Consider the following 26,460-nt stretch of genomic DNA (forward strand, 5'->3'; position numbering starts at 1 on the left):
ATTCAGTTTGGGATGGGGCACCTGAGTGGCTCAGTTGGCTAAGCACCAGCTCTTGATTTTGATTCAGCTCATGATTTTGGGGTGCTGGAATTGAGCCCCGTGTCAGGTGGGCTCCATGCTAGGGATGGAGTCTGCTTAGGATTCTCCCTATCTCTCTGCCCCTCCCTTCCCCCTTGCTCACTCTTGTTCTCTTGCTGAAGGAAGGAAGGATGGATTCTGTTTGGAGCATGTTATAAGGTTGGGACGCCTGTTTGATATCCCAGAAGAGAGGTCATGCAGTCACTTGGCCTGGTGGAGAGTTCAGGGTTGGAGATTAAAATAATTAAGCGAAATTAATCAGGAGTCATCAACACAAAGATGGTATTTTGGACCTCGAGCCTGGATGAGAACACCTAGTGAAAGGGTGCGGGGAGAGCTGGAAGCCTGGGATGGAGCCCCAGGGCAGGCAAAGAGGAGGAAAAGCAAGGACCCTGGTGCTGCAGCAGTGAGAGCAGAGGCCAGAGGGAAACCAGGTGAGCACAGGGCTCAGAAGCGCCGAAGGAAATCTGTAGAAGGGGAGTAAGTAACCTGCTGAGCCACCGCCCCAGCTGAGGGCTGTGCATCTCCCAGTGGATCTGGCAACCTGCTGAACCCTACAACTTATCAGCCAAACCAGGACACTTTAGAGGGTGGAAAATGGGTTTCATGAGTGATTACACCAGGACAACAGGACGACATCCGACTTGTCCCAGACTAACAAGGAAGCTTCATCACCCCGGCGATTGGAGCCTTGCCAAGGAAGGATCCGCATAGAGGCCCAACTCGGGTGAGGCCAGGAGACAAGCGAGGAGGAGCATCCATGACAGTGACCCTCAGAGTTGAACAGACAGATTTTGGGGCACCCCTGCAACAGACCACTCCTCAGCATAAAAATGAATAAAACTATGAATTCACACAATGCAGTGAACCTCACTTATGCTAAGTGAAAGAAGTCAGGCCAAAAAAAGTACATGGTACGGGCTTCCTTTTATATAAAAATTCTAGAAAAGGCAGCATAATCTGTAGTGACAGGAAGCTGATGGGCGGTTGCCTGGGGGTGGGAGTCGTGGGCAGGGTGGGATTCCCTAGAGGTACAAGGAAACTCTGGGGGTGACAGATGTGGAGATGATCCACCTTAGTGTATACATGTGTCGAAACTTACCAAGTTGTACGCACGATTTACGGTATGAAGCACATATTCTATTTCTCGAGAAAGCTGTTTTTAAAGAAAGAGTTTTGCTCTAAAGGGGAATGGACAAACAGGGCAGTAGCAGGAGGAGGTGTGATTATATTTTAAGCACGAACAAAGAAGCGTTCAATGCCCGCGTGCTGTGGGGGTGCAAGGGTTGTGGGGAGGAGGAGACGGGAAGGCTAAACCAGGGATCCTTTTGTGAAGGCTTCTGTATATATGTCATGCTGAGGAGTTTGGAATCCATCCCATTGGCCTGAGGTTCTCCACCGTCCATGTGCCAAAGAATCAGCCAGAGAACCGTCACCAGGACAGCACCACACCACATCCCCTCCGCCCACCTCCGGTTGCAGTTGGGGTGTGGCAGCCCGTGGGCAGGCGGACAGGGCACCGCCTCAAGTGCTCCTAGGTCATTCTGCCTTTCGAGAGCCACCAGTGCCCTCAGCTTGTGTGCTGAGGAGCCAGTGCCCCTAGGGGCAAACTTCATCAGCAGGAAAGGGGGTCAGTGGATAGATACCCCAGCCTCCCACCTTGGGAGGGACGCTTCTGAGGTGTGTTCTATGGGTTCCTCCAAGTGCCCCAGTAGGATGCCCCATCTGCATACAGGAGGGACCAGCTCAAAAACTGTTGGGGGGTTTTCTCCTATCTTATTCCCCCTACTCCCTCTTGGGAACAGCTTCCAAATAAACAACCTGCACTCAACCCCTGCCTCAGGCTCTGCTTTCAGGGCATCCAAAATATGACCCTCATGGAACCAGGGGCTTTGCATTTTATGTGCACATCAGGCTTTCCTGAAGCAGAGATCCCAGGAACCATGTATTAAAGAACAGGCAGCGAGAAACAAGAACAATTTGACAAAGAGGAGTGACCGGGCCAGCTCTGCTCTTGTAGAGAGTGAACTCTGGCAATGTGAAGTTGAGGTTGAAGGCAGCAAGAGACAGGAAGCAGGCAGACCAATTAGCAGGCTATTACCAATGTCCCAGCAGGGAGTAATGGTGAGAAGGCAGCAATTGGGGCTGTCTCTTTGTGAACATCCTTTGATTTATAGAGTCTGTAAGGGTTCACCCAGAAATGACACTGGCTTTATTTAACATCCCTGGTGCTATAGTTTTTTTTTTTTTTTTTTAAAGCTCGTGTTTCTAGCACTCCCCATTTTTCTTTTGTATCTCCTACTTCCAAAATGTGATATGTCCGCCTGATGCCACCACGCATCTTCATTTTGTCAAATCTTGTGTTTTCAGGATCTCGACATTGGTGCCAAGAACGTGAAGCTCTACGTCAATAAAAATCTCATCTTTGATGGCACGTTAGACAAAGGAGGTGGAGAGGCCCCGGCTGACTGCAGCATCCCGGTGGTCCTGAAACCCGAGAGTGACGAGAGCAGGGGAAGGGCCCTGGGTGCCCTCTCAGGAGAAAGCAGAGATGCCCGCAAGATGGCTGGCACAGATGGGGAGCTCTCGCAGCCAGCTGGAGCAAGAGCGGATGTAAAGGTTTCTTCCCAAGGAAAGTTATTTGGCGAAAAGATGAATCCTTCCGACAACATGAAGGACAGTTTGTCCAAGTTAGATGAAGACGCGAGCTGCTCAGCAGCCCCAGCCTCAATAGGTGGTATGCCCAGTGCTCCCCTGCTCTGCCCCACTGTGGAACGCCCTCCCCTTGACCCAGAGCTCTCTCTGACCCAACAGCTGGAAAACCTTATGGGCAGAAAAGTCTCTGAGCCGCCAGCAAAAACCCCATCCTGGTTGCAACCTTCTGTCACAGGGAAGGGCAGGAAGCAGGGAGATAGGAAGCCCAAACCCCTCTGGCTGAGTCCTGAGAAGCCACTGGACTGGGGAGGCCAACTTCCATCAAACTCCATCATTGACATTATGGGGGAGGATCCTAAAGAGACAGAGGTTGGAGATAAAGGCCCCAGGCATGAGCCAGGGCGGTCAAGCAGCTGGAATGTCATTGCTGGGGAGAGAGCCCAGAAGGTGACCCCCAAAGTCAGTGACAACTTTGACATCTTTAACCAGCCCTCCAGCAGGGAACACCCTGCTAGTGGGAGGAGGGGCCTGAGGAAGGACACCCTCGTGAGCAGTCACAGCGATGGCCAGCCAACTGGCAGAGGTAAGCTCGAGAAGCAGCCTGACTCAGGTGCCACCATCCCTGAGCTCAGGCCGCTGACTGGCATGATACCATTTGGCTCCATGGACCTCTGTTGCTTCATCTGCAAGGCAAGGAGGTTCTTCTCAACCCATGGTCACAAATTCACTGTCTTGGGTGCCACAGAGGTGGCAGTAATGAGCAGAACGAGCAAGAGCCATTCTGCATGTTAAACTCCTCAATATACTTGTCATTGCCACCAAGTTATATCCCCTTTGCTCATTTTTCTTGCAATGTGGTTTTTCCGGTCTAGGCTCTGTCATTCCACCTCTGAAGGAGACATAGGTCTCTAATGACTTCACTTTATTCTTAAGCATACCATCAGAAAAATAACACAAATGTGATGATAAATAGCATTTGGCACTTGCCTGGGTGTGGGAAGTACTGTAGGGAGTGGTGAGGTCTGTGGTGCTGGAGAGGGGCAGCTGCTCCTCCACTTTCTGGCATTCAGCAATGCGAGGCCAATGTGCCAGACCTCCCTTCTCCTTTTTTAAAGAGAAATCAGAACTGTAGAATATTATTCTTCAATATTGGCACTGGATTGAGATTATTTTTAAACCTGTATGTGGGTCAAAAAAAAAATCTGCTGGGAGGACTCACCTGGTGTGTGAACTTTGCAGTAGATTATATCTGAGGAATCTTTGAAAGGTTGGGTTTCTAAATATTTGCACTCAGATTTGGCTACTGGGAGGGTATGTAGCACAGCTGCTAGGAGTCAGACCATTTGAATCCAGCCTCTGCCATTTCTAGGTCTGGTACCTCTAGGCTGGGACTTACAGACCCGGGCATATCCACTTTCGGAGCCTCGGCGTCCTCATCTGTAAATGAGAACAAGCCACCTCCCCCCTTCTCAATGTTGTGAGGCATGAATAAGATGATGAACCAGAGCCTGGTGTGTGGGAAGTGCTCTGCAAGCACCAGATCTTAGATCCTCTGAATGGAACCCCACTCCACCCTGCACCGCTCAGGAGTCAAACCACCTGGGCAGTATCCACCACCAACCTCCCCATCCCCAGTGGGCAAGTTCCGAAACCCCTCCAAGCCTCAGTTCCCTTGTCTGTAAAATGACGCCAATGATGTCCATCTCATGGGAGGGTAAAATGAGACCATATGCGTGCAGCGGTTGGCACAGTACCTGGCCCACGGGAGCACCCAGCAGGAGTTAGCTGCTTCTGTTTATCGTCACCACTGCCCCCGCTCTGTGTTCTGCCTCCTGGTGTGTCTGTATGTGAAGCCAGTGTTTCTGTTCCCTAGTGAATCAGGTCAACATCTAGTCTGTCACTGTCCAGAGGACAGACCCCAAAGGTCTGCATTCAGCCCAAGTCTGTGCTTAGACATGCAGAGAGTTGGTGGCTTCTTTCAGACTCCTGAGGTCACACAGGCCACTGAGGCATGTCTCTCAGATGCCAGGTGCCTTTCCACCTTCTTCTGGGTAGAGCTCCCTCCCCCACCTCCCCAGCCTTACAAACTTCTGCTGCCCACCCTCACCTGGACTTTACCCTGAGACTGGGTGTCAGGGAGGAGAGCTGAGCAAAAGAACTGAGAAGCTCTTTGAGGGCAGAGACTATGTCCCATCTGTATCGGGGTCCCCAGGACCCAGGTGCCCGACACGTGGTGGGTCCTCTGAAGCATGGAAGGGATGGCGTAAAGAAAAAACTTGGGTGGCTTGATGCATGGCATGCTGTGTTAAGCTAGGCTCTGGCCCAGGCACATTACTCAAATGATTTAATTCTCACGCCATCCCCATTTGACAGATACAGAAAACGTGAGGTGTAAGTAACTGTCCTCAGGTCACACAGCCAGGAAGGGCTAGAGCAGGATCTGAACCCAGGCCATCCTGCTCCAGCATCCATGCCTTGAATTACTAACCCTATAGAGCCCCATTACCGCAGCCTCCTGACCAGGGAGAGCCAGGCAATCTAGAGCCTTTCTGGTAAACAGACCCACAGAACCTCTGGGAGCTCCAAGGTGAAGGGTGTTATTCTAACCTGTCCACATTCAGAAGATTTTTGTCTCATTTTAATTTCTTTCCAGGCATTTCACTGCTTGGCTTAATGACACATTGAGAACCAAGCCCTGGAGATTTAATGCTTGTTAAGCCAGTCATGCTAAAAAGGAAAGTTGCTTAGAAATTTTAAATTACCCATTACATAGAGCCAAATCCCACAGCCATGCCCTTCAGGAAAGGCATGGGCCTGGGCCCTCCAATTGCTTGTAAAATGAATGGCCACCTGGGTTCTTCCCTGGGGCCACAGTCATTGTTGTCACAGAAAGAGAGAGCCCGAAATCCTTTTGTCCAACAGAGCATCTCATTGTAATGTCATCTGCATTTTGCAAGTGTCAGCAATAGTGGGGTTCCATGAGCTAGAGGTGAATAAAATCGCACCTGCCCAGTTTGAGCACAAGACCTCCAGAGGCAGGAAGTGTGGCCACCCATCAGCTGAGATTGGAAAGAGGAAGCAGAAAGCCAGGGGGTGCCCAGGACACTTCTCCCTGACTCCCCAGGGCTGCTGGGCCCTGCCTCTGCCACTGTTCCTCACTCTTCCTTTCTCTGCTCTGTGCACAGGGCAGGAAAGGCCCGCAGCCCAAGAGTGACAGCTGCCCGGCTCTGATGCCCAAAGTCTCAGGGGAGACGCTGATTGGCTGACGTGGGTCAGGTGTCTACCCCTTGTCCAATCAGCTGCGGCTGGAGGGCTGGTCACCTTGAACTCACATGGCTCTGTTGTGTCTCACTGCATTCCTTCTTGTTCCCCCTTTTAGTAACGGTTAGCACATACCACACCGTGGTGCTCTTGATTTTTATAAGCTTGGGTTTTGAACTTTAAAACTACCCCTTGGCGGGGGCAAACTGTAAAGTCTTCGATCCTGTCATCTTATGCTGATGGTCCCCACCCCCCCCACCCCCCAGACTGTGTTGGGTGCAGATTAAAGCAGCAGCTTTCTGGTGTCCATTCCAAGCCATGGGTAGGAATGTTGACAAAGATAAAACAAAGCTCAGATCCTTGCCGCCCCCACCTCCTGACTCCCGGGGACTAGTGAGTGATGTGTTCTCCTGCAGACAGTGCCCTCAACCTGCTGTCACAGCCCAGAGGTCCAGGAGCAAGCCCTGCACCTCTCTGTTTTCAAAACCCAGAGCATACATCTTGGAGAATAAATCTGAAAGCAGGTGCAGAGCGAGAGCAAAGTCCTGCCTTTCTTGCCAACCCAGGCAAGAAAGTCCCTGACACATGACGTCTGTTTGCTGTCCTCAGCTCACTTACAGACCAACCCAGGCCATTCATTGCAGTTGATGGAAATCAAACCCCAATAAACTGATGTCATGACGATTCATCTGGGAAGTTCTTTCTGCCAGATGTTAAGCCTCACACCTGGAGGAGAGGAAGCAACTCCTGGGGTCTTTTTTATCATGGCAGATGAGAAGGAGGGGAGAGGGGAAGACAGGTATACAGAGCTGACAGGTGGAGGGGGGAGTCCCTGGGCTCCTGGGCCCAAACCCACAGGTTGTGTAATGGTGATGCCAGCCGTCTGTCCCTGGGCTGACAAGCACGCACTGAGCACTCCTGTGCGCCGCGTTCTATGCTAGGCATTGATTGGGACAGTCTAGGGAGCAGGGCAAAGAAGTCCTCCCCGAGGAGGAGGGGGACGAGGAGGTTCAGCAGGGCAGAGGGCACCACAGATGGGCAGGAAAAGGTTTAGAATAGAAAGGCCCACACGGCGGAGCTGATCTTTAGGGAGGTTAGTGAAGCCGGAGGGCCTCCCCCAGGGCCCTGGTCATTCCCAGCTAGGGGAGACAATGCCAATTGGAGGAATTAGTGGCAGATTCCCTCTCAGGCACAGGGAGCTTGAAGTGACAGAGTGGACACCTCTGAACCTTCGGGGTGGGGTGGGGGGGGTCGCTGGGCCCAGAAAGTGGTGGCTGAGGAAGAGAAGCCAGAACTTGCCATAGAAAATTGAGCATCGCCTGCCTGGCAACTAGAAGCTGGCTGGGTGAGCTCAGAAAGGGAGGGCAGTGTTGAGAGGGGACCCGACAGGGCTGGGCAGAAGCCCGGGGTAGGGCTAGGGGGTGGAGAGGCTGGCAACAGCAGCAGTGGAGAGACAGGAAGCACAAATGCTCCCAAGCCCTGAGCCAGCAGAGGAGGGACTGTCAAGTGGGAGACTCCACCTGGAAGTCATCATGATTCTGTATCTGGTTTGCAGAAAGTCAGCTCAGTGGAGGGTTGTGGGAATTACAGGACTCTTACAGAGGCCACCGGGGCTCTGGCTTCAGGCATGGCTAAATCCAGGGGCTCAAATGACGTCATCAGGACTCTCCATCTCTGCTCACGTTCCCTGTGTTGGCTTCGTTATCAGCCAGGATCCCCACCCCTCCACCCCACCCCACCCCACCCCCGCCACTCACAGCATAGCAAAGTGGCCACTGGCACTGTCCAACATCCTGCCACCTAGGGGCGCCAGTTTAAAGAGAGCCGCTCTCTCTCCATAGCTCCTTTCCCCACCCAGAAGGACAGCTGGCAGCATTCGCCTAATCTGGATGGTCTGATGGTGGGGGCATCCCCAAAGGAAAATCAGGAGGAGGGCAGGTGGGTCTTAGGTGCACCAAACAGGTAACTCTGCAGAGCCCCCCCCCCTCCATAGCAGGGTTGAGGGAAGGTGGGAGTGGGGAGGGCGCAGGGGCTGCAGCCGAGGGAGGGAGAACATAGGGCAGCCTTTGGAGGAAGCCACGAGATCAGGTCCAGCTTCCCTTTTCTTTCCAGTAGGAGAGATTTATGCATGTCTGCAGGCAGAGAGAGGGCAAGGTGCCAGTGGGGAAGGGGTGACAGAGGGTTCTGGAGAGAGAGGATAATTGATGAAGCCAGGCCCCCTAGGAGACAGGCAGAAAATGGAGTGCAGGGCACAGTCCAATATGAAAGGAGGAAAAACAGAACGTCAGTGTCTATCAGCTGCTGTTTTTCCAGAATGACACCCTTCCATGGCACTTAGCCACAGCGTGGCTGTGAGGACAGGCCGCGCGGGGGGTGCATGCCGGGCCTCTTCTGTGCTACAGGGAGGAGAGTGCGGCCTTCAGAGCTGGCCCCCTGAGGGCCAGGCCTGAGCTCCGCACATGCTGGGACGCAGGCTTCCCTTCTTGAAGCCAGCCTAGCCACACAGAGGAGTAAACTCCTTACCTGTATACCTGTGTTGTTGGCAATTCTTATAGCACTTTTTCTTGGTTATAAAAATAGTACATCTGGGGAGCTCAGAAGATCAGGTGACGATGAAGAAGCTAGAAGTCCTCATGACTCCGCACCCAGAAAGCAGCATGTTTACACGTGGGTGCCCACTGCCCATAACCAGGGTCCTGCGGCAGCCGCAAGAGCACAGCTGGCTTCTCCCCACCTAACGTTCTTGTGTGAGCGAGCATTCCATCCGTTCTTTGAAAATATCCTGAGTCAGGTGACAGGGCGGCCTCAGAGCAGCCCCTCTGCCTGCTGACTCAGGCGCTGTTGCCAGGCCACCCCGTCCTGGGAGTCTCTGAAGTGTAGGATGGCTTCTCTGCAAAGGTTCTCACACAACAAAAGGTCTGCCCTTGATCTGCATGTGGGCCACATTCTTAGAAAATCCAAAGTACATTGAAAAATGTTTTGCATTTTTTGCAAAACAACCAGAATCGAGACTCGGGTAACCATAATCAGTGTTTACCAAGCTGAATGTTGGCGTGTGACCCGAGGCCCAGAGCGTCCTGTGCAGGGCAGGAGAGTCCCATCCTGGTCCCACCCTGGTCAAAGGCCAGGAGGGCCTCTAGGCGTTGAGACAGCCAAGAGCAACACCCCCCCCACCCCTGATTTCTAGAATGCCCTCCCGAGGGCGACCCCACCTAGCCGAGAGCTCCTCAGTTGGGACCATCTGTAAGGGTCCCCACTCGCACACCTGCCGCTAATGGGGCTCCACCCCTCCTGTGTTCTTCCAGAAGACACCCAGTCCGCCAAGACGCCACTGCGCTCCCGGTGCTGCAGCGAGCAGGAGCACACGCTGCACGAGTCCTGGGACTCGCTCAGCGCCTTTGACCGCTCCCACCGGGGACGCATCTCCAATATGGAGCTGCAGGGGGACATCCTGGACGAGTTCCTGCAGCAGCAGAAGGGCAGCCGGCATGGCGAGCAGCTGCCCCCCGGCAAGGAGGAGAAGCCAGAGCCAAGGAGAGGCCTGGAGGACAGCCCCGGAGAGCCCGACGACGGCAGTGACTTTGAAATCCCTGTCTTGCCTTACGGACAGCGCCTGGTCATCGACATCAAGTCCACATGGGGGGACCGGCACTATGTCGGCCTCAACGGAATAGAAATATTCAGTTCAGAGGGGGAGCCAGTGCAAATCGCGAACATTTGCGCGGACCCCCCTGACATCAATGTTTTACCTGCCTACGGGAAGGACCCCCGCGTGGTCACCAACCTCATCGACGGGGTGAACAGGACCCAGGACGACATGCATGTCTGGCTGGCCCCCTTCACTCTGGGCAAGCCCCACTCCATCTCCATAGACTTCGTGCACCCTTGCCAAGTCGCCCTGATCCGAATATGGAACTACAATAAATCTCGGATACATTCCTTCCGTGGCGTGAAGGACATCACCATGCTGCTAGACGCACAGTGCATCTTTAAAGGAGAAATCGCCAAGGCCTCAGGGACCCTGACGGGAGGTACAGTATGTCTGTAAGAATGTTCTGGAAGCCCCTACCTGCTACCCGCTGAGGCTCTGAGGAAAGACAAAAGGCCCTGGCTAGCCAGTGACAGATGGGTCTCTCTTCTTCCTGGGCCTGGCTCACTCCTCGCTTTTTGTAGCGTGGGGGGCGCAAGAGCTGACCTCATTTTAACTCCTCCCCTGGGTGCAGTCCTTACTCCGCTTCTGCCTTGAAGAAGGGGGGATTCTTCTACAAGCGACTTATTTGCGGGTGCTCCCAGGAGAGCCTGTGGTGCAAGGAGAGAGACAGGATGAGAATGGGAGATGCCAGGCAGGGCGAGGGCGAGGGGGAAGCCGAATTGCAGCCTGATCCCGAACGGAGCTCTGGAGCATAACTTGCAGGGTCTGTCCTGCCTTAAGGCAGAGCAGCAGGGCTCCCCAAGGTTGGGGGTGTAACTCCCATGCCCTTCCAGGCAAACCTCTAGCCCCCCAAAAGGCATCAGCAGGCACCTGGGTGGGGCCCCAACAGCTTCTGCTAAGGTGCCTCCCCCACACCTTAGAAGCATCTCTCATTTCAGGCCGGATCACGACTCTCATTAGGTTAGATCCCTTCATTAGGACCCAGTGGTTCCTGGGGCATGTGAATCCCATTTGCAAATGTGTGAATAATAATAAGGGAGGCTTCCTAACATAAATCAGGAATTGGGGGATCCCTGGGTGGCGCAGCGGTTTGGCGCCTGCTTTGGCCCAGGGCACGATCCTGAAGACCCAGGATCGAATCCCACGTCGGGCTCCCGGTGCATGGAGCCTGCTTCTCCCTCTGCCTGTGTCTCTGCCCGTCTCTCTCTCTCTCTCTCTCTCTCTCTCTCTCTCTCTCTCTCTCCTCTCTCTGTGTGACTATCATAAATAAATAAAATAAAAAAAAAATCAGGAACTGGTGGTGGTTGGGGATGGGGTTTTTAGCATAGAGGTTGGTGGGTCTGGGTCCCTGCTCTCCAAACCATTGTGATTCGGGCGGGGTGAGTTGACTCTTCCTCTCTCCCTGGCATCCCATCCAGCCCCAGAGCACTTTGGAGACACCATCTTGTTCACGACGGACGATGACATCCTGGAGGCCATATTCTGCTCAGATGAGACTTTTGACGTGGATGTGGCGAGCCCCTGCAGCCTGCAGAGCGAGGAGACGCCCAGGAGGCCGAGCACCGCCGACAGCGATGGGGGGGACAGGCCCTACACCCGGGCCGGCTCGTGGGCTGAGGACCGGGTAGGACTTGGGGGGAAGGGGGCCCCCGGAGACATTTCTCCTCCTGACTCCGAGTGGAATAGGAGGGATGAAGATGGATGGCCTTTAAGCTGCTGGTGCTACTGTTTTGACATTTCCCATTTTTCTACTTCATTTTTTGGTCCTCTGTGTCATATTTCATTCTCTAATTATGTTTTATTTTTTTATTTTTTTTAAGCAAAGTGAAGAAAGTATTCAAATTTTAATCAAAGCTAGGAGAAATCAGTTCTGCGTCATCTCTGTAATTTAGAGGTTGGCAGTCTCAGGGGAATTTTTGCTTTGGGTTGCGGTTTGATCGCTCACTGTTGTTTCTGATGGAAAGGACTAGGAACGCTTTTAATAGGCAGCCTTAGAATTAAAATAATGATCACCTCACCATCATTTTCTGCACACATATGGCAATCCGGTGATAGAGCATCGTGTCACCCTTACAAGTAGGGATCACCAATATCCGCATTTGAGAAATCAGGGCTCAGACCTGTTAAGTGACTTGACCAAAGACACACAGCAGGAACGTAACCAGGCTAGAACTTGAATGCGTGACTCCAAAGTCTGTGTTTTTAACCTCATAAACCAATTTTTTAGGAACTGAAAGATGACATTCAGGGGAAAGGTCAGTCTAAGTGAAGAACCAGTAATCTGGAGAGCCAGGACCCCCAGGGATGGTCTTGAGACCCTAGCAGAAAGAGGAGATGGTTACAGAGGGTGGGGGAGGGGAGCGGGGACAGCTGGAAACCAGAGGACAGAAGGCAGGGCCCGGCAAGGTTGTGAGGCTGTGGTGTGCAGATCTCCACTGTGTTCACTGGGGGTAAAAATCTGCAGGGCCAGGCAGAAGTGTCATGCAAGACTAGGGGGTGCTAAGGCCCCTGCTTCTCAGGACAGACGGGAGCTGCTAGTTCATGTTGGTAGTTGTCCTCATTTCTTCCGGGAGAAGCCAGAAATCTGGGCTTTTATGGAAAATGTCCCAATTAAAAACCGTTGGCAACTAAGTGGGAAGGCTTTCAAACCTTCTGTGAGCCACAGCACGTCTGTGGTCTAGAAGTGATTCATGGGTCTCCAGTCGGGAGCTGACCTTGAAGGCTTCCTTTCATGTGCCCAGCGTTTTCCAAATGCTTCTAAGGGTCTCTGATCACATCCAGCCTGGGAGGGACAGGAAGGAATCCTCACCGTCTCAGAGACAAGGAGCCCGTGTTCTGGGAGGCCAGTGTCACAACCCTAGAAAGTGCCAGGGCTGGAGCCTCACCCGCCCTGTCTCGGTGTCCAGGTCAGTGCAGCCACCAGGGAGAGATCCACCAGGGAGAGTCCCAGGAGGCTCTGGGAGGCATGAGAAGGCACATGGGTGCCAGAACAGTAGCCTCCCCTGGTGGCCTGAAGCTGCTTGGTGTCGTGCATGCTCCTGGAAGGCCATCTTCCTCACCCTCCTCCCCACAGCCAGGCAAGAAAGGGCCTCAAGAGGCTATGTCTAAGGGGCCAGGCCGAGGGTTCCATGATTCCCGGGACTGAAAGACCATCCCCACCAAAAAACTCTAACACCCGGACAGCCAGCTTCCCCTCCTTTTGCACCTCAGCCTCCTTGTCTGCAAAACAGTAAAGGCCCTTTTGCCCTAACTTACGGTGTAGCAATCTAATGAGCAAGATGTACCCATGAGATCTGGGAAATGGGGTGTGGCTGCCCCCTCTGTCTGCCTGTAGACCAGGGGTTCTTTATCCTGGCTTCCCTTGGGAATCACCTGAGGAGCTTTAAAAAGGCAGATTCCCAGGCCTCTCAGGTTGAGAGCCACTCTCTGTGGTTGAATTTTTCCCCCTTCTTCCCTCCCTCCATCCCTCTCTGCTGATCCTCCTCCCTGCCTCCTTCCTCAGGCTCCCTAGGTAAACATTTATTGGGTCTTTCTCTGCTCCAGAAAATCTGCTCACCTTAGCCGATGGCCTCAAACTCCTCCCCTACCAACAAGAGGTGCTGGCAAGGACTCAGACACACAGGGGTTTCTGGGTCTGCCCATGGTATCAGTCACACAGCTTCCATGGTGGCAGAAAATGCAAGAAAAGACACAAGGGAGTATCTGGGGCTCGGGTGGATAGTAGCATGGCCAGCCAGCTATACGGGTATCAGAAAAGTCACCTACTTTCCTTCTGCTTCTCCCTTAACCCATGTGTAGATCCCGGGGCTAGAGCCGCCACCCAGTCCCCCTGTCCCTGAAGTAACCACGCCAGAGCCGGGCATCTACCATGGGATCTGTGAGTATCCTCTTTTGGGACAGTATCCAGGGGAAGAAGGAGCATCAGGGGCCAGGGAGAGCCATGGCTACTGGGTCAGGGACCCTCGGACAGTTGGGCCGGTTGTACATGGCACAAAGATGCCAAGCCACGGGATGAATGGGGGGTAACACAGCCTAGACTTGGCTCGCTGGTCGTGGCAGGTCTATATCACTGTGGAGGAGGGACACCTCTCTGCAGCAGGCCTTTCCAGAAGGGCACTTTTGTATTTTGAGTGCAGACATCTTATGTGTTAGTTGTAGCCCTGACCCAGGAGGCTGCAGCTAGAGCCCAGAAAGCATAGAACAGACGGGAAGAGATCCAAGGCATCTGTCAGTCCAGTGATTTGGGACCTTCAAACCCAGATGTATGCATAAAAGAAAATCTGCATCTTCCCCATTCCAGGTGGGGCGGGGGCAGCAGGAATACTAGCCCAGGGTGCTGGGTCTTCTGAGAAGGCAGAGATTTGGATATTTATGTGAAATCTCCAAAAATTTAAGTGTTGGGTGGCTAATTATGATATTTTTAAAACACCATGTCTGTGGCCTCTGAGCAAACCCCATCCGGGTTTCACTGTGTCTGTTCCCTCTTCTTTTCCCCATTTACCCTTCCAGCTGCTCCCTCCCCGCTCAGTACACACACTCAGCCAGCACCTGTGCTGCGTCCTGGGGAATCTTCAGACCCCAGGCCCTGGCTTATGGATCTCTCTCCCCTGCCCCGTCCAGGAGACTCTGTCAGCCACTCTTTGCTGGGGTTCCCTGGGGCGAGCTGTTGAGGGAGGGCAGCAAGCAGGATGGGCAGAGGGAGCCCTGGAGCTACAAAGGCCCTTTGAACCAGTCCTGAGTTGAGTGAGGGGTCAGGGCTCCATGTGTCTGTATCTGCAAGTTTTGGGATGCGGGCTGCCCCTGGGGACAGGCAAGGACAAGGAAGCAAGGGTGGGAGGACTCAACTGTGAGGCTGTTGGCACTCCCCTCCCCTGGAGGAGTGAGTCCTTCAGTCCCAGGGGTGGGCGTGGGACCCGGGCACCAACCCCCAGCAGCCTCGACACCCCTTTCTTGAGGCCTTGCTGTCACCCACTTCCTCCCCAAGAGGCCTGCCCACCTGCCCAGCGAGAACCGTGTCTGCCTCCCTCACTTCCCAAAGACAAATTCCCTCTTAGAAGGGGAAGATACCTGACTTGGAGTCCTCATGGCTCCTCACATTCCAGAACACTCTCTCAATTTCTCTCACTTAGTCTGAGACAACAGAGAATTTCTAGAGCCAGCCTAGGGCAGGCAAGAGCCTGGTTTGGGGCTTGATTTTGTCTGCCACTCAGGCACCCTGCTGAGGCTTTCCCTGCCGTATCTCAGTGAACACTCCGTTCTTATTGGGTCCATATAGCTGGATCTGGGGGTGCAAATGATGTCATCATGCCCTGGTGTTTCTCTCCCGCTCTTTGCGCTGTCTTGCTCTCTCTTGCCTTTCTCCCACTCGGACCCATCCACACAACAGGTCCCCCTGGAAGCCCTGGCTTTACATTCACGTTCTGGCCGGCAATCCCAGTTAAATGAGAGCCTTGGTTCCCAGGGAGTCCAGCAACGGGTCCAGAATCAGGCCTCCTCGGCCTGCCTTGGTCACCTGCCATCTGTAAGCCAATGGCTGCGGCTCACTGTGGTGGGGAGTGGGGGTGTGTGAGGTGCAAAACTGGGATTGGCCACACCTGAGGCAGAGGCACATCCCTGGAGCCCCGAGACCAGGGGTCAGCCGCCCCCTGGAGCCCTGGTAGAGGTCAGAGTGCCACAGCCAGAGAAGGAGGGAAAGGAGGCTGGCGGGAGGCAGCCACCATCCCCTTCATCTGATCATTTCCCCAAAGATGCTGTCTGTAAATGTCCTTCCTGCTGAAGCGGCTTCTGACCTTTCTCAGAAATGTATTTCAATACCTTCGGGAGTGTTGCCCTGGAGCAGAGCTCAGAGCCCTTGTTGCCGTAAGGAACGTGCGATTTCTCAGCTGCTCTGCTCAGTAGGAAGGAGAACCTCCTGACCAAGCATCCTCTGCACTTTTTGGAGGCATATGATTTCCGAATCTCTCTTGTCTGAACCTTTTTGTTTTCCCCCACTGTCTCAAATCTTCAACCCACTTCACCAGCCTGTGCAAATGGAGAGAGCTTTGATAACGTGACCCGGGGGGATGCGCTGGGGTTGGTAAATATGGCCAATCCTATTAATGTTTTGAAAGGGGATATATGACTTGCTAATTTGCAGATGACACTAATTTTGGGCGTTTTGCAAATATCAGCAGTGATGAATAGGAAAGTAGCTGAGAGAGTTGAAACGTGGGAGAGAAATAACAAAATTAATTTCCATTTATATAAATACTAATTGATACACCAGAGGAAAATGAATATAGAACGTGAATATTAGCTCAAACAGGAGAGCAGGAGCTTTTGGAGCAACCCCAAATTAGATGCCCTTGCAGTCCGTCGTGCCAAGCAAGCAAAGTGGGTGGCTGGGGAGAGGCTGGGCGGCCACCTCTTGTTTTGCCTGGGGGAGGTTGCATTTCTCCCTCACGGTGATCCCCTCATCCAAATCCACTCCCTCTGCCATCGTGTACTCTGCCTCTTGGGACCAGTACCCACAGCCACTTTGTTGCTTGGGTCAAAAACATTGTCTCTTTCCTTCCCTGCAGAAGCCACTGAACATCCTGGTGGTGCTGTCTCCAAGACAGATCCTGAATCTGTCTGCTTCCCCCCCATTTTCACCAGGGCCACCCCTTGTCCAGGGCACCAGTATCACAACAGCCTCCTCCCTGGTCTCCCTGGAGAGCCTGACCCCCAACCCAAGTGTATTTTCCAAGATGCAGAGGGGTTCGAGTCAGCTCCCTGCTTCAAAGTCTAACCCTCCCAGTGGCTCCCCACCACAGACAGAAGAAAATCTGGACTTCATGACATGATCTAGCACCCCCCCACACCGGCCCTTCTGACCTCATCTTCTTCCACTGCCCCTAACCACAGGTCAGATTTGTTCCTGTCCCAGAGCCCTTGCTGCCCTCTCAACCTGGAATGGTCTTCCAGGAATGCTGAGGAATGATGGCTTCCTCCTTATCACCCGGGTCTCAGCTCCAGCATCACCACCTCAGAGAGGCCCTCCCTGACTGCTCCCCCATCCACTTAGTCACTCCCTGACAAGTTGTGCCTTCTTGTCTCCATGCTATTTGTGGCTCTGTGGAACTTTCCTATATGTCTGTTATATGCTCATTGTCCATTTTCACTGCAATGGAAGCTCCCAGAGAGATTCTGCTGTGTGTTGATGCCTGGATTTCCAGGACCGAGGACAGGGCTTTGTACATAGTAGATGATCAATGAATATTTGTTTGCCATTCACTATGAACTTGGTGAAACTCAGTGCTTTTATTTTGTTTTGTTTTTAAAGATTTTATTTATTTATTCATGACAGACACACACAGAGAGAGGGAGAGACACAGGCATAGGGAGAAGAAGGCTCCATGCAGGGAGCCCGATGTGGGACTCGATCCCGGGACCCCAGGACCACACCTTGGGCTGAAGGTGGTGCCAAACCACTGAGCCACCCGGGCATCCCAGTGATTTTATTTTGATTCATTTACCCGTGATTATCTACTGAATACCTACTCTTCAACCCATCATTTATCTAAAAAGAAGAAAAAAAAACTTTTATTGACTGTCTATTTTCCAGATACTGTCCTAGGCTTTGGGGATACAAAGGCAACAGAGCTCCTCCCCTCAGGGAGCTTCCATCTTAGTGAAAGATGAGAAAACACACAAGTAAATGAATGAAATGAATGAAGAATACATTGTCGGGTAGTGACAAGTGCTGTAACAAAAAATAAGGCAGGAGCTGGTAGGGAGGTGGTGCCATTTGAGCGCATATGGTCAGGGAAGGCCTCTCTGAGGAGATGACATTTGAACACCGACTTGAAATGAAAAGGAGTATATCGATTAGCTTTCACTGCAGACCAAACCAACCCAAACTTGAGTGGCTTAGCACACTAAGCCATGACTGTTTAATCCATGACTGACTCATAATTCCCTGGCTTGCCTGAACCGTCTTCATCTAAGCTGGCTTGGCTGTCCTCTTCAGGGCCTGCTCACGGGTCTGGTCAGCTAGCAGATGGGCTGGCAGCTGAATGACCTTGGATGTCTTCATTCCAAGCAGATGGGAGGCTGTTGGCCAGAGAGATAGGGAGACCAGTCTCACCTGGTTCCTTCACACGGCAGACCTCCCAAGTGTGGTGAGAAAGGACAAGCCCCAGTGCGTGTGTGTGCTTTACATCCTCTGCCCGTACCACCTCTGCTTCTCTCCCATTGGCCAAAGCAAATCACCAGGCCCAGACTCAGGGAGTGGACTCAGGGAATGGATAAATGGGCTCCTGTGTCTGGATGGGAGAAGCAGCAAAGTCACGCTGCAAAGCATCAGTGGCCATTTTGCGTCCCGTTGCTGCTATGAGAAGCTAGGATGTGCCTGATCCCATTGCTAGTCACATCTTTTCCATCTACCCCCAAGATGCTCAGGGCTGCCTCGACCCCATGGAGAGCAGAGGGATCTGAGAATGACTTACAACACGCATGTTGGAAATGACGTGTAAGAGAAGAAGCCGAGCTCCAGGGAGGCTGGGTGGCTTGGCCTCACTTCCTAGCCATAGGGATGCCCTGCGGCCTCCCTGGGCTTCTGCTTCCACACCTGACCTGAAATAGGTGGGACCACGTGACATCCAGGCAGCCTCCTTCCAGCACTAAAGGGTTGGCCTTCTGTGAAAGCTGCAAAGAGTATGAGTTTTCTAACACAGCCCCCCAGAAGGGTGGTAAAAGAGGCTCCACATTCTCCCAGTGTAGAGAGTTCACTGGGCCTGTGCTTGCTCTAATGGGAGACCAGTAAGAAAAGAGAAGTTTTAGCCAAATATCTGACAGAGCCTGACCAAGGCTTCATTTGGTTTGAGCTATCCGGGCAAATGGATGACTCACCTGGACAATATGCCCCAGGACCACAGAGAGTCACTTCTAGATGGTCCCTGGTGGAGCAGGGGTGAGGCGGCAGCAAAAAGATGGGCATACCTTTGTAGGTCACTTCCTTACTCTGAATCCTGGGAAGTCTTGTGATGGTGCCCAATTGGTATGAAATGCCCATTTCTGATGTGCTGTATAGATTGATGTAGCTGCCTCCATGTAGTTACTTTTTTTTTTTAAGATTTTTTATTTATTTGAGAGTGAGAATGAGAGAGATCACAGAGGGAGAGGGGGAAGCAGGCTCCCCACTGAGCAGAGAGCCCAATGTAGGGCTCGATCTCAAGACCCTGGGATCATGACTTGAGCTGAAAGCAGTCGTTTAACCGACTGAAGCACCCAGGCACCCCTCTGTGTACTTATTAAAACATCCCATCTATACTGAGTTCCTACTATGTGTCAGGCACTGTGCCAGTCTTTGAGGACACAAAGATCTAGCAGATCAGATGGGGTTTCAGCTCTCAGGGAGTTCGCCATCTGGCAGAGCAAACGGCTATTTACCAGATGGTCACAAGATCACAGTGGTGACCAGAGCATGGAAGTGGAAGTTCACTTGTGACATGGCAGGCTGTAGATAGAGGTTTGATGTGGTCAAAGAAGTCAGAAGGGCTTCCCTAAGGAAGTGAGTCGGGATATGAAGGGTAAGCACACTAGGTCATGTGAGTTCTAGCAAGAACAGCATGTGCAAAGGCTCTGTGATGGGAGAGAGGAATGGAAATGTGAATGATTAAAAGATTGTCTGGGTAGAGCCTTGCTCCCTAGTATGAAATGAGGTTAGACTATTAGGTAGAAGCCAGATAGACAAGGTCTGTTAGCCAAGCATCACGGGAAGCATGAAGAGTAGAGCAACATGATGGATGCATGAGAAAGGATCCAGGGCCATGTGCAGGTTTATTGTTTTTTTTTTTTTTTTTTTAAGATTTTATTTCTCAGAGAATGAGTGGGGGGCAGAGGGAGAGGGAGAAGCAGACTCCCTGCTTACCAGGGAGCCCTGACGTGGGACTCCATCCCAGGACCCTGAGATCATGACCTGAGCTGAAGGCAGACGCTTAGCCAACCAAGACACCCAGGCAGCCCCCATGTGCAGATTTAAACACTGGTCCATTCATCCTGCAGACATTTCCAGAACATCAGCAGTGTCCCAGGCCCTAGGGTCACTAGGAGAAAAGGTAGAGAGCCCACCCTGAAGGCACTTTCATTCCAGTCTGGGTTCTCACGCTGGTAGAACACAGAGGCTGAGGTTATACCTTTCTAGGTCTCTGTCTTGAGCCTCCTCTGGAACCTCCAGTGTTCATGGGCCGCTTCTCCTCCCATTACAGGCCTCCAGCTGAATTTCACTGCCTCCTGGGGGGACCCGCATTACCTGGGGCTCACAGGCCTGGAAGTGGTGGGCAAGGATGGCCAGGCACTGCCCATCAGCCTGCACCAGATCACTGCCTCCCCCAGAGACCTAAATGACCTCCCCGAGTACACCGATGACTCCCGGACCCTGGACAAGTAAGTGTCTGTAGGCAGCCTCCCACAGGGACTCCCAGGGCCATCTCCTCCAACCATGAGCAACAGAACGCTTCTGGCCCCCGAGAGGCGGGGTGGCTCAGGCTCCGATGCAGAGCCGGGGCTCGGGGAGCTGCTCTACATCTTTCCAGATTCCAACATCACACGGTGTTCCCTATTCCACCTTCCCCAGCCACCCCTGGGCGTCTGCAGTCTTCTCATTTTATTTATGTATTTATTTAAGTAGGCTCCACCCCCAGTGTGGAGCCCAACACAGGGCTTAGACTCCTGACCCCAAGATTGACACCTGAGCTGAGATCAAGAGTCAGACCTTTAACTGACTGCACCACCCTGGTGGTCTTCCCATTTTAGAGTCAAGGGAAACCAAGGCTTGGGAAAAGGAGGTGACCCTCCCAGGGCCATGCAGGCAGAAGTGGTGGGCGGGGCTCCTCTGCTCCCAGATGCAGTTGTGCTTTGTTCTCACCACGCTTAGTGAAGGGCCAGGAATGCAGGTGAGACCTTGGCCAGCCTTTGCTGAGCCAGCTCTGCATCTGAGCATGAGTGACCCCACCTCTCGGGCTGAAAGATCTCCGTTGCTCCAGGTTGCGGGGTGGGGGTTGGCTCTGGAAGTCTCCGCAGGCAGCTGTGGGTGCTTTCCTTTGCTTTTGTCTGATTTCATAAGCCCAGACTGGGGCCAGTCAATAATAGGGCAAGCCTGGCATAATAGTATCAGTCCACATGCCCGTCACTGCAGACTGGTGCTGGGCCCCCTGCTCGGGACAGCTGCAGGGCCTGGGCTCTGCCTGGAGGTGTCAAAGGGGGGAGCCTACAGGGGTCAGAGGGATGAGAGTTCCAATCCTGGCTCTGCCCCTTTGCCAGCTCATAAGTTTCTTAACCTCTCTAGTTGTAATAGTAATAATAACAAAATTGTAGTGACTCTTCTTGGAGCCCACTGAGTTCCACTGTCTTCCCCTGCCTCGCTTGCCTTATCAGAGGTGTAGGGCAGAAAGAGGATGATAAGTCCCCTGGCTGGAGGGCGGGGAGGGGGTCGCCACACTGCACCTGCACCCCCTGCCTGGCCCAGAGCACCTGCAGTTAGTGGTAGACTCCTCCCTGCTCTCCCATAAGGGACTCCTCACCCGTGGCCCTCATGCCTGCAGTCAGTGTCTGCTCAAGAACTACTCGGCACTCCGCATATTGGCGGACCACACTCCCGCATACTCAGGCTTGGAGTCCACGGACCCAGCTCCTGCTGCAAAAGTGATCACAAGGCGGGCCCCACTTGTTCATCCACACCCGCCCACTTACCGTCCCCTCCACCCAGATTATGTGATCATAGCAAATCCCAAGCCTGATAGCACTTCTGCTAAATATTTCAGTATGTAGCTCTAAACAATGATTTTATTTTTTTTAAAGATTTTATTTATTTATTCATGAGAGACACACAGAGAGAGAGAGAGGCAGAGACACAGGCAGAGGGAGAAGCAGGCTCCATGCAGGGAGCCCCATGTGGGACTCGATCCTGGGTCTCCAGGATCACACCCTGGGCTGAAGGCAGCACCAAACTGCTGAGCCACCCGGGCTGCCCTAAACAATGATTTTAAAAGGAACATAATCTCACTACTGAGTGAGATTTAGGAATCACCTAAAAATTACTGGTGATTCCCTAAATTAGTAGACATCCGGCATGTTCCTATTTCCCTGACTGTCTCCTCATCTTCCTTTTTTGTTTCTTGAATTAAGGTCCAGATAAGGTCCAAGCCTTGTGATTGGCTGGTTTGAGATCCAATTAAGAACCTTATGTTACAACTCTCTGATATGTCTCTTAACTTCTTATAATCTTTAGGCTCCCTTCCTTTTTTCACTTTTTCTTACAAATTATCTTTTGAAAGAAGGGGAGGGTTTGCCCTGTAGGGTCTGGATTTTACTGGTTGCATCTCTGTGGTACTGTTTAACCTGTTCCTCAAGCTCCTGTATTTCTTGTAAATTATTCATCAGATCTAGACACCTCATCTGGTTGAGGTTTGACCATTGGGGCAAGATATGACCGTGGGGGTGTGGATGTCACTGTGAATTCCCTTCAGGACATATAGAGTGTCTGGTGTTAAGGCTTTTTGTGACATTGACAGTCAGTGCTCAGTGGCTAGATCCACTTGATTGCAAGGTGATGGTGCACTAGTGGGTCCTATCATTCTTTTTTTTTTATCAATAAAGATAAATTTTTCTTCAATGATTTGGTTACTCTGAGGTACAATGCAAATTGGAAAGGCAGTCTAAGTGCTTGGGTTCTTTCCCTTAATTTTTCAGTTTGCAAAATAAAAAATTGTTTTTCTAACATACTTTAAAAGTTTGTGTTTGACCATCATAAATCATGGATTTAAACACTATGTTTGAAGGATTTCAATTTATTGTAGTTTTATCTTATTGATGTTATTAGATACTGGGAGCTCTTGGATCCTTTTTTAAAATAGTAGTGTGACAGCTTTCCTGCCTTCTGATGTGACAAGATATTCTAGGCTCCCCTTGTATATTTCCTATCCCAAATGTGGAATCAGCCATATTTTCCCAAGAAGCCCTGGTTCCTTCTGCTGGGAAATGGTATTTAGAGACCATAATCTAGCCACTAGAGATGCTCATTGCTACTGGGCTCGTCACGATTTCTGTGGACAAAGCTGGGAAGTGTCATGTGGGTATTCTTTTTTTTTTTCTTTACAAATTTATTTTTTATTGGTGTTCAGTTTGCCAACATATAGAATAACACCCAGTGCTCATCCCATCAAGTTCATGTGGATATTCTTGATGGTGTCTATAGGGACCTTCCTTCACCGTCAACTATAAACACTTCAACAACTCTCTCTACTTTCAGAATCAGGTAACAGCTTTGGTATGGAGGCAGCCCCATCTCTAGGACACAGAAGTAATTGCTTTTAGAAAGAAATGGAAGGTTCTCCAGTCAGCCTAATTCCACAAACACCTCTGTTTTAAATTGCTGAGTTTCCTCAGTTTTAAGATGCCAGCAATTGTAAGACACACCATCCATCAATTTAATAACAGACTTTTAGAGAAAAAAAAAGAAACATTACTTCCTTGGATGAACACTTAGATTGTAAGATTTATTCCAAATCCAGAACTTTAAAATGTAAAAGGAAAAAAAAAAAGTTTATTTTAAAATCTAGGAATTTCTCCCAATGCGGCAGCCTCAAAGTCACCAGGAAATTAGGAAGAAGAGGGGGGAGGGTTGCCCAAGAAGCTGAGAGTTGGGCCCCTGTTCCTGGGGCCAGGTCGTTCAGTGGCAATGCTGGACACGGGCCAGAGCCATAAGGATAACAGCCTGGGGCCCAGGCTGCGGTGTGCTGGGCAGTTCAGGGCAGTCAGCGGCATGGTGGTCTTTGGGACAAACACAGGCCAGGTTGAGGGGGATGAGGCAGGATGTGCAGAGCAGAAGATCTGGAAACTGGCCAGGATAGGAGTACAATGTGGGCAAGGTGATGAGTTCATTTAGAACAGCAGCTGAGAAGAACACAAGGAGCTAGGGGCTCCCTCCTAAGGCCGAGGGTCTTCCGTGGGCTGCCCAGGCCGCATGGTTACTGGCCAGGCCAGCCCCCCACAGACACACCTGCCCCTTCTGGTGCTTTTCTCACACCAAGAGCCGACAAACTCACCCCAGTACCTTAGCATCTCTCTCACCTGACACCAGAAAGAAGGAATCAAATTCTTTCAGAATGTTCTGTAGAGCCAATACAGCATTTTATAGAAAGTTTGGAAAATAGAGAAAAGCATCTGTCTCCCATCCCCTCTGACACAAATGTGTTTTTCATCCTTGCGTGGTCTCTCCTGGCTCCTGTCCTCAGCTTCCAGCATTAAGATCATTTTCCATATCATTGCATCATCCTCACAATTATCATATTAACTGGACAGATTTACTTAATTAACCCTTTGTATTCTGAGACCTCATGGGGTTTTTTTTGTTTTTTTTTTTTTTTTTAAATATCTTCATTTTTTTTGTTTTATTTATTTATGATAGGCACACAGTGAGAGAGAGAGGCAGAGACATAGGCAGAGGGAGAAGCAGGCTCCATACACCGGGAGCCCGACGTGGGATTCGATCCCGGGTCTCCAGGATCGCGCCCTGGGCCAAAGGCAGGCGCTAAACCACTGCGCCACCCAGGGATCCCTGTTTTTTTTTTCTTTTTCTGCTGACATAAATAACACTATAATGAATATTTTTGTGCAGATAGCCTTTCCTGCAGGCTGAACGAATTTTCCTTAGAGGAAAACAATGTCAGAAATGGGATCCCCAGGTTAAACGGTCCTGAAAGATGACACATTTCCCTCTTTATTTTAAACCTTGATGATCATTTCACTGCACCTTTAATAGCACAGGCTGTTATTTCTTCCAGTTTCCTTATTTTGTCTGATTTTACGGATGAGCTGTGGCCCCTCACAGTGGCTGTAATGAGTCTTGCCTCCACTTAACAAGCCCAGTGCAGCCAGGCTCACACCAGGCAGGGTGCAGGGGGCCATAAAGGGGCATAGACCCCCTGCTCTGATTTCTCCCACAGGTCATGGCCAAGCCCTACCTCACTGCTCCCTCCCCACTGTTTGCAGGTTAATCGATGGAGCCAACATCACAATGGAGGATGAGCATATGTGGCTGATCCCCTTCTCGCCTGGCCTGGACCACATGGTCACGATCCGCTTCGACAGAGCTGAAAGCATCGCAGGCCTGCGCTTCTGGAACTACAATAAATCTCCCGAGGACACCTATCGCGGGGTAAGCTGGGGAATAGCAGCCGCGCTCAGTCCACTGTCAGGGAAACGGTGCCTTGATGAATAGCTGGCATGGCTGCCAGAGAGGAGCATAAATCTTCCAGAATTTTCCAAATGGAGCTGGGGGGGTTACAGCCAGGGAGAGAGCGCACTGCTATTTGCTTCTTCTGCAAACACCAAATATGGGCTAAAGTTCCCAGGCTAGACTTGGGACACAGAAGCACTTTGCTTCTCTTGGGGGCCGGGTTCCTCAGCGGTCCAGCCCGGAACCGTAGTGGTGAATTTGGGGCCCTGTTGTTCATTGAGCTCTTTGAGGGCCAGGTCCTGAGCTGAGGGCTCTGTACTCATTCATTTCATGGGACCCTCACTCCAGCCTCTGGGAAGTTAATACCCCATCTTTCAGGGTATTAAAAACTGAGGTTCAGAATATACACTCACTCATCCTAGGGACACACCGTGAGAGCCCCAGGGCACACCCACTGGGCTTGGAGCACACACTATGTTCTTTTTCGTCAGGATGTGACAAAGCAGGGGTCTCCACTGTACTTCGACAAAAGGCACCAGAAGTGCCCTTTGCATGGGTTTTTCTGTCCTCATATGACTGTGGGCTTGATAGGTGTGTCCCCTCTCCCTAGAACACACAAGTGATGGTGATAATGTCCCCTAAGATACAGCAGTGCCATTGGGGCCCTGAAGTCACAAGGCCCTGGTCCGAATCCCTGCTCTGACCCTAACCAGCCATGTGACCTTTGGCAAGTGGCCTGCTTTCCCTGGGCCTCAGTCTCCTCATCTGTAAAATGGGGAGGAAGAGGATGCTACCTGCCTTGGGAAGGTGGTCATCATCCTCTGCCATGCAGAAATTGACAAAGCCAGGCCTTGCATCCTGTGAGCCCCAGGTGTGGCTCCCCACCATGCACGTGCCCCAGAATTTCTTCCATGGGCCCCGTGGGGCCTGCAGCACTGTGGGAGCTGGCCACCATGGAGTCCGTGGCCCCCAGGCGCTTACCCTCTGGAGCAACAGCTCATCTGATTGTAGGGTCTACAGATCCTCCCAGGCCATGCTGGTGTCTCCCAAGTACACTCTAAGGTTCAGCACATTTAAAAAGTAAGATACACTGGCGTTGAGAAAGCTTTCTTCTGGCTCAACTCATGCCCCAGGCCTTTGCATTCCCTTGAGCCAATCAGCTGAGGCCCTGTGGCCTGGATTCGCTACCTGGAAATGTTGGACCTAGGGCCCCTGCCTCCCAGGCCTGGCCACCATCAGCTTTGGTGCCGGTGACAGGTGGCCACCATGGGATGGAGGGGGGTGGAGAGATGGACACAATCTGAGAGGGGGATCCCAGAGGGCAGGTGATGGAAACTCTGTCCCTCCCCAGAAAAATGCTTTGGGTGCCTGTGTGCCCCAAGGCCCTCTGGGTACCCTGCTTATGAGCACCTGGCGTGTGGTTAGAGCCGGGCCTTGCATGCTGGAGATGGGGCCTCAGATCCCTGCAGTGAGTCCTTAAGCAAATTGCTTAGCCTTTCTGAACTAGTTTCCTTGGCTGTAAGATGGAGGTGATAATAAAAGCTCTATCTGAGGAAAGAAACAGAGGCCTGGGGAAGTCAGGAGCACTTCGTAGAGGAGGCAGTCTCTGTGGAGG

At 51.9% G+C, this 26,460-nt stretch overlaps 1 protein-coding gene across 4 annotated transcripts in view; it reads left to right on the plus strand.

Moving 5' to 3' along the window:
- The window catches only part of KATNIP (katanin interacting protein), a 194,856-nt gene that overhangs the window by 157,702 nt on the left and 10,694 nt on the right, over positions 1-26,460 (plus strand). For all 4 annotated transcript variants that reach the window (XR_008666428.1, XM_055340414.1, XM_055340415.1 and 1 more), the window contains exons 16-21: positions 2,449-3,316; positions 9,300-10,025; positions 11,065-11,270; positions 13,445-13,523; positions 19,876-20,053; positions 24,659-24,824. Coding sequence is in view for 3 of the 4 variants with exons in the window: in XM_055340414.1 (XP_055196389.1) it covers positions 2,449-3,316; positions 9,300-10,025; positions 11,065-11,270; positions 13,445-13,523; positions 19,876-20,053; positions 24,659-24,824 (2,223 nt within the window). In the remaining variant the exon portion in view is untranslated. The remainder of the gene's footprint in view (positions 1-2,448; positions 3,317-9,299; positions 10,026-11,064; positions 11,271-13,444; positions 13,524-19,875; positions 20,054-24,658; positions 24,825-26,460) is intronic.

The sequence above is a fragment of the Nyctereutes procyonoides genome, unplaced genomic scaffold (assembly GCF_905146905.1).
Source record: "Nyctereutes procyonoides isolate TBG_1078 unplaced genomic scaffold, NYPRO_anot_genome, whole genome shotgun sequence".
NCBI classification, from domain to species: domain Eukaryota; kingdom Metazoa; phylum Chordata; class Mammalia; order Carnivora; family Canidae; genus Nyctereutes; species Nyctereutes procyonoides.